Raw genomic sequence first — 13,619 nt, 5'->3', positions numbered from 1 at the left:
TTCTACTCCACTACATCTCAGAGGCAAATTTTGTACGTTTACTCCACTACAATTATTTTAAATTTTTAGTTACTTGTTACTTTTTAGATTTGGATTATTATTACAAAACATACATTAAGCACTTCAGCCAGATACATTTCGGCCATTTGAAAATAGCCGATCTACAAGCTCAAAATGTGATTGTGAGCTTGTAGATCTGGTATCTTCAAAATATGTTTATACAATTTTGAAAACTTGAAATGGGACATTCTGCATAATGAGTACTTACTTTTGGTACTTGAAGTACATTTTGATAACAATACATTTGTACTTTTACTCAAGTATTTTGAATTCCGGACTTTTACTTGTAACAGAGTATTTCTATATTGCAGTTTTGATACTTTTACTTAAGTAAAACATTTGAGTACTTTTTCCAGGGGGGGGCGGCCACTAGTGGGCCGAGAGGATATTGCAAGTAGGCCACCAAATAATTGGCAAAACCCTAAGACTCAGTGGTGGAAAAAGTACTTTAACTTAACCCATTAAGACCTGAGGCCAATTTTACAAATGCCTTCTAAATCAGTAGTTCTCAATTTTTTTCATGCCAAGGATTGTATGTATTGGATTGTATGTATTTGGCCGTGGACCCCCATCTGTAAATGTTTTGTGCCAGGAAGAGAAGATTTGATTTTTTAAACACTTTTCCTTTATTTTTTCAAAAATAGCAGATGTACAAGCTCGCAGTGCAGCACGAAATGATGCACTGTGAGCTTGTACATCTGCTATTTTTGAGAACCACTGTTCTAAACCACTGTTCTAATCCTAAGAGTTTTCGAAAAAACGTATGTTGGTAAATATAGCTAAAATCTAAAATCTTTTTACGTTACAAGTAAAAGTCCAGTGATCAAGTACCAAAAGTAAAAGTGCTCATTATGCAGAATGTCCCATTTCACACGTTTTCAAATGTATAAAATGATGCGACGCATTGTGAGCTTGTAGATCGGCTATTTTCAAATGGCCGAAATGTATATAGGGCTGAAGTGGTTAATGCATGTTTTGTAATAATACTAACAATCTACAAAGTAACTAGTGACTAAAGTTTTCAAATAATTGTAGTGGAGTAACAGTACAATATTTGCCTCTGAGCTGTCGTGGAGTAAAAGTAAAAGTACTGAAAATTTGAAATACTCCAGTAAAGAAAAAATACCTAAACATTTTACTAAAGTACAGTACTTGAGTAAATGTGCTTTACATTACTTTGCACCACTGGCCGTGAGGATATTGCAAGTGGGCCACCAAATAATAGGCAAAACACCAAGTCTTTATTGATGACATACATTAAAATATGTAAAACAAGTCATGATATTTCTTTAAAAGTACACTACGTTAGTGCCATTGATTCAAGCTGGAACACAATTGATTGATTGGTCATTAAAAAAAAAGTTAAATCTCTATATTCTTATAGTAATCATTGCTACAGAGTGTTTGTTCAGCAACAGGGGTCTCCCCGTCTCTCCAGCTCTTTAGTAAACAGAACATACATATTCAGGTTGGGATACCAATTTTATCCAATCAGGAGAGAGAACCCCACAAAGACAATTTATCAGTTTGTGTTCCAGTTCCAATTTTTGTCCGCCCATTGTTTTTGTTTCATCACTTCCAATATGATTTTATCCTGTAGTTCTTTCTCCTGATTGGATAAAATATATAACTTGGATTGGATAAAAAAAAATGGAACTTTGTAACTTGTCATTTTGAATATAGTGTTTACTTGAGTTTATACTTTGCACACTTTGATGATGTAGAGGGCCACTATATTTCCACACTCACTCAAGAGGGCCACATTGTATATACTGTCGGGGAGAAACCTCTTATCTCCGTATTCTAACTTTTCTTGTAAATTAATGCCGTACTTTGCCATTCTATGTCACACAACACTAGCAAAAATGGCACATCTCCAAGCTCAAAACGTGTCGCAGTGCGACGCGTGAATTGGAATGAATTGGAATCCTGTATTTGTTTTTGCTATTTTTGAATTTGAATCCAGAAAAGTTACATTTAATTTCAAATGCTTTTTGTTATACTTATGTTAACGTTATGAACTTAAATACAAATACATTGGACATAAAAAAGACAATAGAATTTTAATACTTGTCATTAACCTACTAATATAGACTGAAGTAATTAAAGTGGGTCATGTTTGCATGTTTGGAATTGTAAAATCTGAAATCAATAATATATCAGTATTCTGTTTATTAACCTGCGGGCCGCATTAAGTGAAGGTGGGGGCCGCATGTGGCCCCCGGGCCGCCAGTTGCCCATGTATGTTGTAGACTAACTTTTGGTTCACATCACTGTCTCCACAGCAAGCTGGGGTCTGTGCTCCAACGTGCCTTCTATGGGTCCAGCGGGAGGGTGAGTCACCTGTTCCACTCAGTTAAAATTAGTGGTGGAAGAACTAAGAAGTACTCAAAAGGTTGACTTGAGTAAAAGTATCAATACCACCATGTAGAAATACTCTGTTACAAGTAAAAGTCCGGTAATCAAAATGTGCTTGAGTAAAAGTACGAAAGTATTGGCATCAAAATGTGTTCAAAATATTTCAAAAGTAGCCAAAGTATATAGTGATTAAGTGGTTAATGCATGTATTGTAATAATAATCTTAAGTTTTCAAATAATTGTAATGGAGTAAAAAGTAGGCAAAAATATTTGCCTCTGAGATGTAGTGGAGTAGAAGTAAAAGTATTGAAAATTTAAATTACTCTAGTAAAGTAACAATTCCTCAAATCTGTACTTAAGTACAATACTTGAGTACGTGCACTTAGTTACTTTCCACCACTGGTTAAAATTAGAGATGGTCCAATACCATTTTTTCTTTCCGGATCCGCTGCCGGTACCCACAACTTGCGTATCGGTCCTTACTGAGTACCAATCCGATACCAATGCGTAACAAATAATAAATGCTTCTAGTAATAAATAATTGTTAAAGTGCAGCCACAAGTTATACAAACAATAATGTAAATAGTACAGTACGGGTATAAAACAGTGCAACATCAACTGAAGCATTCAAAATACAAAATTGTTGTTCACCGTAAATTAAATAAATTACGTGACAAATCGTGTGGTATCGGATTGGCATAGACTGGCCTACTCACCGATACCAATACAAGCAATTTAGGCTGTAACGGTATCTGTATTGGAACAACTCTAGTCAAAATGCCAAAGAGCTTTCTGTTCCTTTGTTTGGCACATTTTGATGTGAGTGTGTGTCTCATATTAATGGGTCTGATAGTAAAATCAGTGTAGGAAATATTCATAATTAGTAGTGGTGTAAAGTAAGTAAGTACATTTACTCAAGCACTGTACTTAAGTACACTTTTGAGGATTTTTTTATTTACTGGAGGGTTTTCCATTTTCAATACTTTTACTTCTACTCCATTACATCTCAGAGGCAAATATTGTACTTTTACTCCACTACAATTATTTGAATGCTTTAGTTACTAGTTACTTTGCAGATTTAGATTATTATTACAAAACACACATTACCCACTTCAGCCCTATATACATTTCAGCTATTTAAAAATAGCCAATCTACAAGCTCACAATGCGTTGCGACGCATTGTGAGCTTGTATTTCCTTTGCCAATACTTTTGTACTTTTACTCAAGCACATTTTGATTACCGGACTTTTACTTGTAACAGTATTTCTACACCGCAGTAGTGATACTTTTACTTAAGTAAAACATTTGAGTACTTTTCCCACCACTGATAATTGTGTCACTGTGTCCTCAGGTGACCCTTTTCGAGCAGCGGAATTTCGCCGGAAGGCGGCTGGACCTCAGTTCCGACTGTCAGAAACTCAGTGACAAGAGCTTCCCAGAGAGATGCAACTCTGTGCAGGTGGAGAGCGGAGCGTAAGTGTACAACAGCACAGCACCGCCTACCACAAAACCCCTGTCACTGCATCGTGCAATGGAACACGACAGGCTATATTCAAAGGATCAATACCATAGATATAGACACCTACTGTAGATACCTCATTGGCCTCTGCAGTTCGTTGGAGCGACCTGTTTTGTATGGTGGCCGCCATATTTCCGGGGGGCACGGGCACTGGCCAATCACACCGTGTTGACTACTGGCCAATCACAGCGGTCTTTTCCAGGACTTGTCAGAATCTAGTTGTCCCGCCCCCACTTGCCTCTGATTGGGCTACTGAACGCCCCTTCTGTGACGCACACGGAAATTTCCAGCTGCCCCCCCCGGAAGCGGAAGCGCGCCCGCCATACAGACGCTTCAGAGCCAGAGGAGGCGTCTACCTTTATATGTCTATGATCAATACTCTACAGCATAGGCTCTATGCACAGCAGCCATAGTATCACTTCCTTCACAGTTGTTACCAATGATAGTAATGAAGGCTCTGTTCCATTTAGCATAGCACAGTAGTTCTCAGACTTTTTAAATGTCCACGACCCCCATAACTCTCAGAGTTACACACCCGTAAGGGACCATTTGGAACCCTCTCAAGGAACCATGAGGGTCCCTGGACCCCAATTTTAGACCCACTGGTGTAGCAAAGTAATAATAATAATAATAATAATAATAATAATGGATTTTATTTATAACGCACTTTACATTTACAGGAAATCTCAAAGTGCTTACAGAAGGCAGTAGCATAAGAACAGAAAACATCACACCAATTAAAAGAAAACAACTGTGTTTCCAGTGATGCACAATAGCAGCGCCCTGGCTCTGTTTGACCAGAATGGAACAAAGCCAACATTAGTATCATTGGCAACACCTGTGAATGTCTTCACACTATGGCTGTTGTGCATATAGCCTATTGAAATGTGTTCCTAGTCTTACAGTTTCCCCCCTCAAAAATAGCAGAAATACAAGCTCATAGCGCGGCACTCCGTGCCGCGCTATGAGCTTGTAGATCTGCAATTTTTGGGAAAAATCGTGAAAATCTGTGCAAATCTTTGAATGTATAGTATATATTTTTAAAGCGAACATTTGTAACTCAAATCTTTGCTCCTGGGGGATTCTACAAATGTATTATAAAAGAGTTTTCTGAAACACTAATGTTGCTATAATATCAGTGGTTCTCAAACATTTTCATGTCAAGGACCCCCAACATGATATGTATTTGGCCGTGGACCCCCATCTCAAAATATTTTGTTCCAGGGATAAAATATGGATAAAGTGGTTACACAGATGCGTTACAATGACATCATTGAAATGATGTTTTCGTACCGTGCTCCACCATTTTGTAGTATTCCGTGAGAAGAGAGGTAGAGTGAGAGCAAAGCAAAAGAGAAAGATAACAGGTTAAATAGAACAAAAATAATACTGTACATACATACAGATAGTGCCAGTAAAAGCAGGTATATACATGAAATGTAGCATCATATGCAGGTGAGGAAAAAGTTGCAGCAGGTACAGTGTTTACATTACATTTGATACAATTAGTGTTAAAGGGATAGTTCACCCCCAAAATGACTTTTTTTCTATTGATTACTCACCCCATGGAGACTTGAATTCATGGATATTTTTTTATTTTTTTTTGTTTTATTCCTAAGCCAATAGTTTGATGACCAGCGGACCGGTAGGCAGCGGTTCCGATAGGAGATACAAAGGAGACTCTTTGTGTCTCCTGCCGGAACCGCTGCCGGTCATCAAATTCAGACTAATCAATAGAAAGAAAAAAAATTGGGGGGTGAACTATCCCTTTAAATCATTCTATATTCTGATGAGTGTTTGTTCGGTAACAGGGGCTCCTCGTCTCTCCAGCTCTTTAGTAAACAGAAAATACATTTTTAGGTCGGGATACCAATTTTATCCAATCAGGAGAGAAAATGTATAAACAAGTGAAATGGGAAGTAATGACACAAATAAATGAGTGGACCAAATTTGAACTTGGAAAATTGATAAATAAATGGGTATTCTCTCCTGATCGACTGAAATTGGCAACCCACCTGATAAACCCCCCAAAAAATATCACTTACCCTACCTTTAACCCATTCAATCCGGGGACGCATCTGAATCATTTTAGATTTCTTTGGCTATTCAAAAATAGCAGATATACAAGCTCGTATATAGTGCGGCGCCGAGTGCCACGGCACGAGCTTGTAGATATGCTATTTTAGAAAAATCTTTAAAAAAATCTTTGAATATGTATTTTTTAAAAGCGAACATTTGTAACTCAAATCTTTGCTTCTGGGGGTCCCTCCCTGGAACAAAATATTTTACAAATGTTATACAAAATATATATATTTAAAGATTTGCACAAACTTTCACGATTTGTTTAAAAAATAGCAGCTCTACAAGCTTGTAGATCTGCTATTTCTGAATAGCCAAAGAAATAAAAAAAATCACACCCTGTGTGAAGGAAGCGGTGCCTTTGGGGCGGGGCTTAACTCATTTCAGTTCGTCCCTATTGGTCGTCTGAGTCCACTTACCAAATTTGTGCTTGGTAGCATGCTGCAAACTGGAATAATGGCTGTTTAAAGCCCAGCCAATGGGCAGACAGAGGGGGCGGGGCTTAAGTAATTGCAGTTCGTCCCTATTGGTGGTTTTAGTCCATGTACAAAATTTGTACTCCGTAGCATGCTGCGAACTTGAGTTATGGCTGTTTAAAGGCCAGCCAATGGGAAGACAGAGGGGGCGGGGCTTCAGCAATTAATGCTCGTCCCTATTGGTGGTCTAAGTCCACATACCAAATTTGGACTTGGTGGCATGCTGCAAACTGGAGTTATAGCTGTTTAAAATCCCGTGCTCATCCCGTGCTCATACGGGCGGACGGACATAACATACGCTGGGGGTCCCTGGAACCCTGGGGCGGGGCTTCAGCAATTCATGCTCGTCCCTATTGGTGGTCTAAGTCCACATACCAAATGTGGACTTGGTGGCATGCTGCAAACTGGAGTTATAGCTGTTTAAAATCCCGTGCTCATCCCGTGCTCATACGGGCGGACGGACATAACATGCGCTGGGGGTCCCTGGACCCCTCTTTGATAACTTCAGCAATTCATGCTCGTCCCTATTGGTGGTCTAAGTCCACATACCAAACTTGGACTTGGTGGCATGCTGCACACTGGAGTTATAGCTGTTTAAAATCCCGTGCTCATCCCGTGCTCGGACATAACATACGCTGGGGGTCCCTGGACCCCTCTTTGATAACCAGTGGTACGTGTGGGCAATGAGAGGAGAGATGGCATAGGCAGTCTCCACGCCCGCGCGTGTGTGTGTGTGTGTGTGTGCGCGCGTGTGTTTGTATGTGTTTCTTCTTTGCCATGCTCATCCCGGGCTCATACGGACGACGGACGGACGGACGGACGGACGGACGGACGGACGTACGGACAGAGTCAAACGTAGAGCGGTTGGCACCGCTAAAAATGACAGATAATTTTCCGGTCTAAATGGGTCAATTGATTGATTGATTGATCAATTGGTTTGTTGCAGATGGGTGGGCTATGAACATGAGAACTTCCGGGGGCGTCAGTACCTGTGGGACATGTGTGACAGGGGCGAGTATAACTGCTATGACAAGTGGTCTGCTCAGGTGGATCACATCTCCTCTGTCCGTGCTGTGAAGCAGGTGAGCCGTCGACCACATGGAAAACCTCAATTCTCCATTATTCTAACTTTTGTGTTTTTTTTCCAGTGGTGGAAAAAGTACTCAAATACTTGAGTAAAAGTGCAAAAGTATTGGTATCAAAATGTACTTAAAGTACCAAAAGTAAAAGTAATAAAATGTTTGAAAATAGCAGATGTTCAAGCTCACAACGCGCCGCGATGCAACACGTTGTGAGCTTGTAGATCGTCTTTTTTCAAATAGCCTAGGTATAAAATAGGGCTAAAGTGGTTAGTGTATGTTTTATAATGTAATAATTTATATCTGCAATTAAGTAACTAGTAACTAAAGTTTGCAAATAATTGTAGTGGAGTAAAAAAAAGCAATATTTGCCTCTGAGACGTGGAGTAGAAGTAAATGTATAGACAATTGGAAATACTCCAGTAAAGTAAAAAGTACCTTACTTGATCAAACGCACTTTAAGTTACTTTACACCACTGTTTTTGTCCCTGCAAACTTAAAGCCCTACTTGATAATACTACAGTGTCACACAAAAGCATCAAAAGTAGCAGATATACAAGCTTGTACATCTTCTACTTTTGAATTTGAATCCTGAAAAGTTTTGGACCCGACAGAGATGATAGGATTTAATTTGACTATCATTGAATGGACCACACTGCTGGACTATAACCAGTGCCACATACTACCCAATGTTTTTATTTTGTTAAAAAATTATAATAATAATGACAATAATAATCATGTCAAAAACTAAAGTCATGGTAATTTCCAACGCTTTGAGATTTTCAAGTGGGCCCTGATCCAGAAAATGAACCACTGGAATATACAATACGATGTATAAATAGAAATATGGTCCTTTAAATCTTTTTTTTAATAGCTCAAGTTAGTTTAAAATAAGTTGATCATATTGTAGTTCTTACATCAGGTCTAGCAGGAGTGTATGAACAAATACCTCAACAATTGACTTGAGTACATGTACTTAGTTACTTTCCACCACTGACTATGGGTCTATGCATGATGCATGTGTGTACACACACACACACACACACACACACACACACACACACACACACACACACACACACACACACACACACACACACACACACACACACACACACACACACACACACACAGACAGTGATCAGTGTTAATGTGTGCAGGACAACAACCCTGCCAAAGCCCAGCTGTTTGAGAGAGCTGGATTCTCTGGTAAGAAGACAGAGATCCAGGACGACATCCCCAACCTGATGAGCCGCCACAGCCTCAACAGAGCTGCATCCATCCGCGTCCTCGGGGGATCGTGAGTTCAAACACCACAAACACCAAATAATAATCCTAACTAGTAACTGAAGATTTCAAATAATTGTAGTGATGAAAGTAAGAAAATGGCCTCTGAGATGTAGTGAAGTATAAGTAAAAGTATTGGAAATTGGAAATACTCAAGTAAAGTACAAATACCTCAAAACAGTACTTGAGTAAATGTACTTAGTTACTTTCCACCACTGGTCATGACATTCTCATATTCCATTCCAGTTGGCTATGATTGGCTTCCAAAGTTTGTGGGGGTGGCCATTTGGCACAAAATGCCACACATCATAAATGCATAAAATGCATAAATGTATAAAAGCTCACAACGCGTCGCACTTGTAGATCGGCTGTTTTCAAATAGCCTATGTATAAAATAGGGCTAAAGTGGTTAATGTATGTTTCAGAATATCATAATTAGCATCTGAAAAGTAACTACAACTAAAGTTTTCAAATAATTGTAGTGGAGTAAAAAATACAATATTTGCCTCTGAGATGCAGTGGAGTAGAAGTAAAAGTATTGGAAATACTCAAGTAAAGTACAAATACCTCAAAATTGTAAGTAAATGTACTTTCCACCACTGGCTACAGTAAGCCGTTTAAGTGTTCTGAATCTGAAGGCCATTTGTTTGTGTTTTGTGATGTGCTGGTAGATGGGTGATTTACCAGGAGCCCAACTACAGAGGTCCTCACTATGTCCTGGAGAAACGGGATTACAACAACTCCTCTGACTGGGGCGGTCAGAGCAGCACAGTGGGCTCCATGCGCAGGGTCCGTTTTAGCTAAGAACCATCCATCAACTTCCTTCTGCCCATGAACGTGACCAGGATTCAACCCTACACCATTACATACATGTCATCTTCACACACCAGAAACCTATTTTATTAATAAACAGACTGAAAACATTTGTATTTTATCATTTTAATCTCAGAGTGAAGTCTAAACAAGTGTTGGACTGTAGACTGGTTGAAAGAGATGTATTAAATATACTGGATACAAGTAGACAATGTAAAGTGAGTAATAACCTGTCTAAAGCAGTCGTTCCCAGACGTTTTAGCTTGAGACCCAAAAGAGAAATTTGATGTCTCCATCACGTTGTTCTTTAGACTCTAAATAACAATGTGATGCATTAATGACAATCAAAGATGATTAAACACTGGTAATACAGTGCAGATAAGTGGTGGCGCTATTAATGTCCTGGACTGTGGGATAAGATAGGGAAATCTAATCAACTCAGTAACTAAAAGTTCTTTCAGAAAACTAACCACCATCCGATCCGTTTGATCAACTCCTTCAAAATAGCAATACAAGAATGAGAATCCACGTCTTTGTCACATCACAGGTTTGCAGGTATAAAGAAGTGGGTGAAATTTCATTAACGTTAAGTTAATCTATAAGGAAACTTTTCCAAAGTAAAAGCGACTGAACTGTATCTAACGACATGGATTGCCACTGGCCAGGCTTCTGGGAATATTTTCCTCCCGGATACAGCAAGAGTTAAAATGCCTTCAATAAATACTTAAAATCATGACTGCATTCATGAATTGTGCAAAATACAACTGTGCAAACTATGCTATAAAACGCAAATATCCTGTGCAAATAATCAATACTTCCATCCCTCACGTTATCAGTGCAACAATCGGTAACAGAGGACCTATCTTTTACAGTGTTGTAAATGTTTTGAGGGCACAAAGGAAATAACAGGGCAGGAAGGTTCAGGCCGCTATGTGCCCCTCACACCTGTCGCACCTTCGATCCGACCGATGTGTCGGAGTCATAGTGTCGGGGGCTTCGTCAGAGTACCCGTCTGTGAAAAGATTTACAACACAAATCTTGTATGGGGCACAATATATTTGCAGATGGGGTCTGCGCTATTGCGCTATGGACAAATACATATTCATTTGGGGGTCCTTAATTATTACTTAAAAACATATTAAAATATTAGGAAGTAAGCCCAAATAAGCAACTACACTTTAGAAACGAGATCAAAAACCCGCAACCACCAAGATTTACAAGCAACTATACAGAAAAACAAGCCCAAGGTCGCTTACAATAGGCGGACATGGCAACACTGGCAGTGGGTGGCAGTCTAAGCTGAAACGTCTAGTAGACGTTTCCATTTTATTTAACAATAGTATACAAACACAGTACGTTTAAACATCAAAAATGAAATACAAACTAGAAAAAGTGCTGTGAAAAAGGGTGGCATTTCTTCCTTGGCCTAGTGGGAATGTGCGTGTGAAATTTCACGGAAATTGCAAGCTGCGTGCATAATTTGAGGCCTTTTGTTCAAAACGGACCAATCCTGCAAACTTTGGAAGCCAACCTTAGCCAATCAGGATGGAATATGGGAAATCGGACAGATCCGCGTTGATCACATGACTATAGAGATACTGTGTACCAATTTGCATGACGTTTGGATAAAATCTGTAGTTCTGAATTGGCATCCAGGGAGTGTGTGTGCACAGTTTCACAGCGACCGGGCCAACGGTGCCGGACATTAGCTGCTAACGGACGGACAGGACACACACACACGGACGGATGGACGGACGGACCCTAACCCACAAGAGCCTAACCCTAACCCTAACCCACAAGAGTTTTTGAAATTTCACAAATACGATCTATACATGTCCCCCCTTTTTTAAGAATGAAGTTACATAATGGATGTGTGTGTGTGTGTGTGTGTGTGTGTGTGTGTGTGTGTGTGTGTGTGTGTGTGTGTGTGTGTGTGTGTGTGTGTGTGTGTGTGTGTGTGTGTGTGTGTGTGTGTGTGTGTGTGTGTGTGTGAGTGAGTGAGTGAGTGAGTGAGTGAGTGAGAGTGAGTGAGTGAGTGAGAAATAATAAAAGGTATTTCATTTATTGTCATAAATAACAGTACACACAATATTAACATTGACACATAAATATTTAAATATTGTAGTCTTACTATTGTACTCCTGGATTAATAAACTCTAAAAATGGCCCAAATCTGAAACGTGTCATATGATTTATGAATATGAATTATCCTTGTTTAAACACCATAAAATGACAAATTCAGCACAATATTCATTTAAAAACAACATTTGACCAGCTCAATGGATATTCCTATGAAAATGACATGTATTGATTATTAAATGCAGTTTAATATGTCCACAAGTTGCTCTTCAAAGGCTACATCAAAATACCCACTAGGCTTGATAGCAGTGTTAATTTTGACAGCACATTTTGATTTAGTTGTAGTCATGGTCTTTTGAATACAATTCCATGTACTTTTAGTCACATTTTAGTCATTTGAAAGGTTTTAGTTTTAGTCTAGTTTTCGTTGAATAAATATCATCATAAGATGATAAATCTACAGTTGATTTAGTCGACTAAAATGTATATTAGCGAGCCATGATGGCGTCGTAATGCCTAATTTATAATTAGCTGCGTGCCAAAAATAGCCAATCGTGAGCTTGTAGATCTGCTATTTGCGACCCCCGCACGCAACCAAGCATAAAAAAACGTAGCTCTACTGAATCTCTTCTCCACTAGTCCCTCCCTAACATTTTAGTCTAGTTTTTATTTGTTGACTAAATTGTCAATATATTTAGTCATAGTTTCAACCATCATAGCTTAGTTTTTATTTACTTTTTGTCAAGTGAAAAAAGAACGGACATTTTCCGTCATTGTCGACAAAATTAACACTGCTCGACAGACAATCATTAAAGCAGTGGACCTGAAGTGGCAATTTAAGGACTTTTAAGACCTTTTAATACAAAAAACGGCATCAACAGTAATAAGAAACTGGTCAAACATTGTCCAAATTGTCAAACAATATAAGACAGACGCAAACAAAAAAGAAAAGAAAGAAAATAGCTGATCTACAAGCTCACAACGCCTTGCGTTGTGTAGATTGGCTATTTTCGCAATATTTATCTGTGGAATCGAGTCTAACTAAATGTAATGCCTCAACTCCTACAATTCGAAGTGCTTGTCAGGGTGGGGGTCCCCAAGTAAAATAAATATGGTTATTTTACAATACAAATACATGTGGGGGGTCCTTGACATGCAAACGTTTGAGAAGCACTTTGAAGACACCTTGATGAACATGATCGCTAAATCAGTTTATCTCATCTGAAACTCAGAGTGTACAAATGGAACCAAATGGACCCTGGTTACATTTGTATACTCTCAGTTAGGATTCAACTGTGTAGATTTGGGGTCCCAGGGATAGAAAATGGAATCAACCGGGGGTCCGTGGCCTGATGCATATCAAACTGGGGGTCCTTGAAATTTAAAAAAGTTCGAGAACCACTGGCCTGAACGCCCAGATTCTCTGTGATCTCTGGAACCTCGTAGGAAATAAGTTGTGTGTGCGAAAGCTAACAGCAGAATGACAACGGCTGACAGTAGAGAGAGATGAGATGAAGGAGCGACCTCCACTACATATTATAGAACATTATGTTGAAGATTAAACTTTTTCATAAATAGCTTCATATACACTTGTTTGAAAGCACAAAGTGTTTTTTGTTTGTTTGTTTACACATTATCTTTTCTACTAATATGTTGGATTTGTGTTGATTGTGTTTCTCAGACATTTAACCACGTAAACCCTCAATACTTAGTAAACTTGACCTTTGGCTCTGTACTTGGTCCGCTCCTTTTTCCCTCTACACCAAGTCTCTGAGCTGGAAAAAAGGCGATCTACAAATTCACAACCTACTGGTTGAAAATAATTAACTTTACAAAACCATCAAGACATTACCTCACACAATAAAAAA

At 38.9% G+C, this 13,619-nt stretch overlaps 1 protein-coding gene across 1 annotated transcript in view; it reads left to right on the top strand.

Annotated features, from left to right (window-relative positions):
- crybgx (crystallin beta gamma X) overlaps window positions 1-9,663 on the top strand; it is a gene marked incomplete at its 3' end in the record, with an annotated part of 9,863 nt that extends 200 nt beyond the window's left edge. The window contains exons 2-6 of the mRNA XM_084052343.1: window positions 2,346-2,394; window positions 3,771-3,892; window positions 7,440-7,575; window positions 8,733-8,872; window positions 9,531-9,663. Coding sequence (XP_083908469.1) covers window positions 2,346-2,394; window positions 3,771-3,892; window positions 7,440-7,575; window positions 8,733-8,872; window positions 9,531-9,663 — 580 coding nt within the window. The remainder of the gene's footprint in view (window positions 1-2,345; window positions 2,395-3,770; window positions 3,893-7,439; window positions 7,576-8,732; window positions 8,873-9,530) is intronic.
- Window positions 9,664-13,619: the final 3,956 nt, after the last annotated feature.

The sequence above is a fragment of the Gymnoscopelus microlampas genome, assembly GCF_963454915.1.
Source record: "Gymnoscopelus microlampas genome assembly, chromosome: 1".
In the NCBI taxonomy this organism is placed as follows: Eukaryota; Metazoa; Chordata; class Actinopteri; order Myctophiformes; family Myctophidae; genus Gymnoscopelus; species Gymnoscopelus microlampas.
The sequence above is the reverse complement of the archived record's forward strand: the minus strand, read 5'-3'. Positions and strand labels throughout refer to the sequence as shown.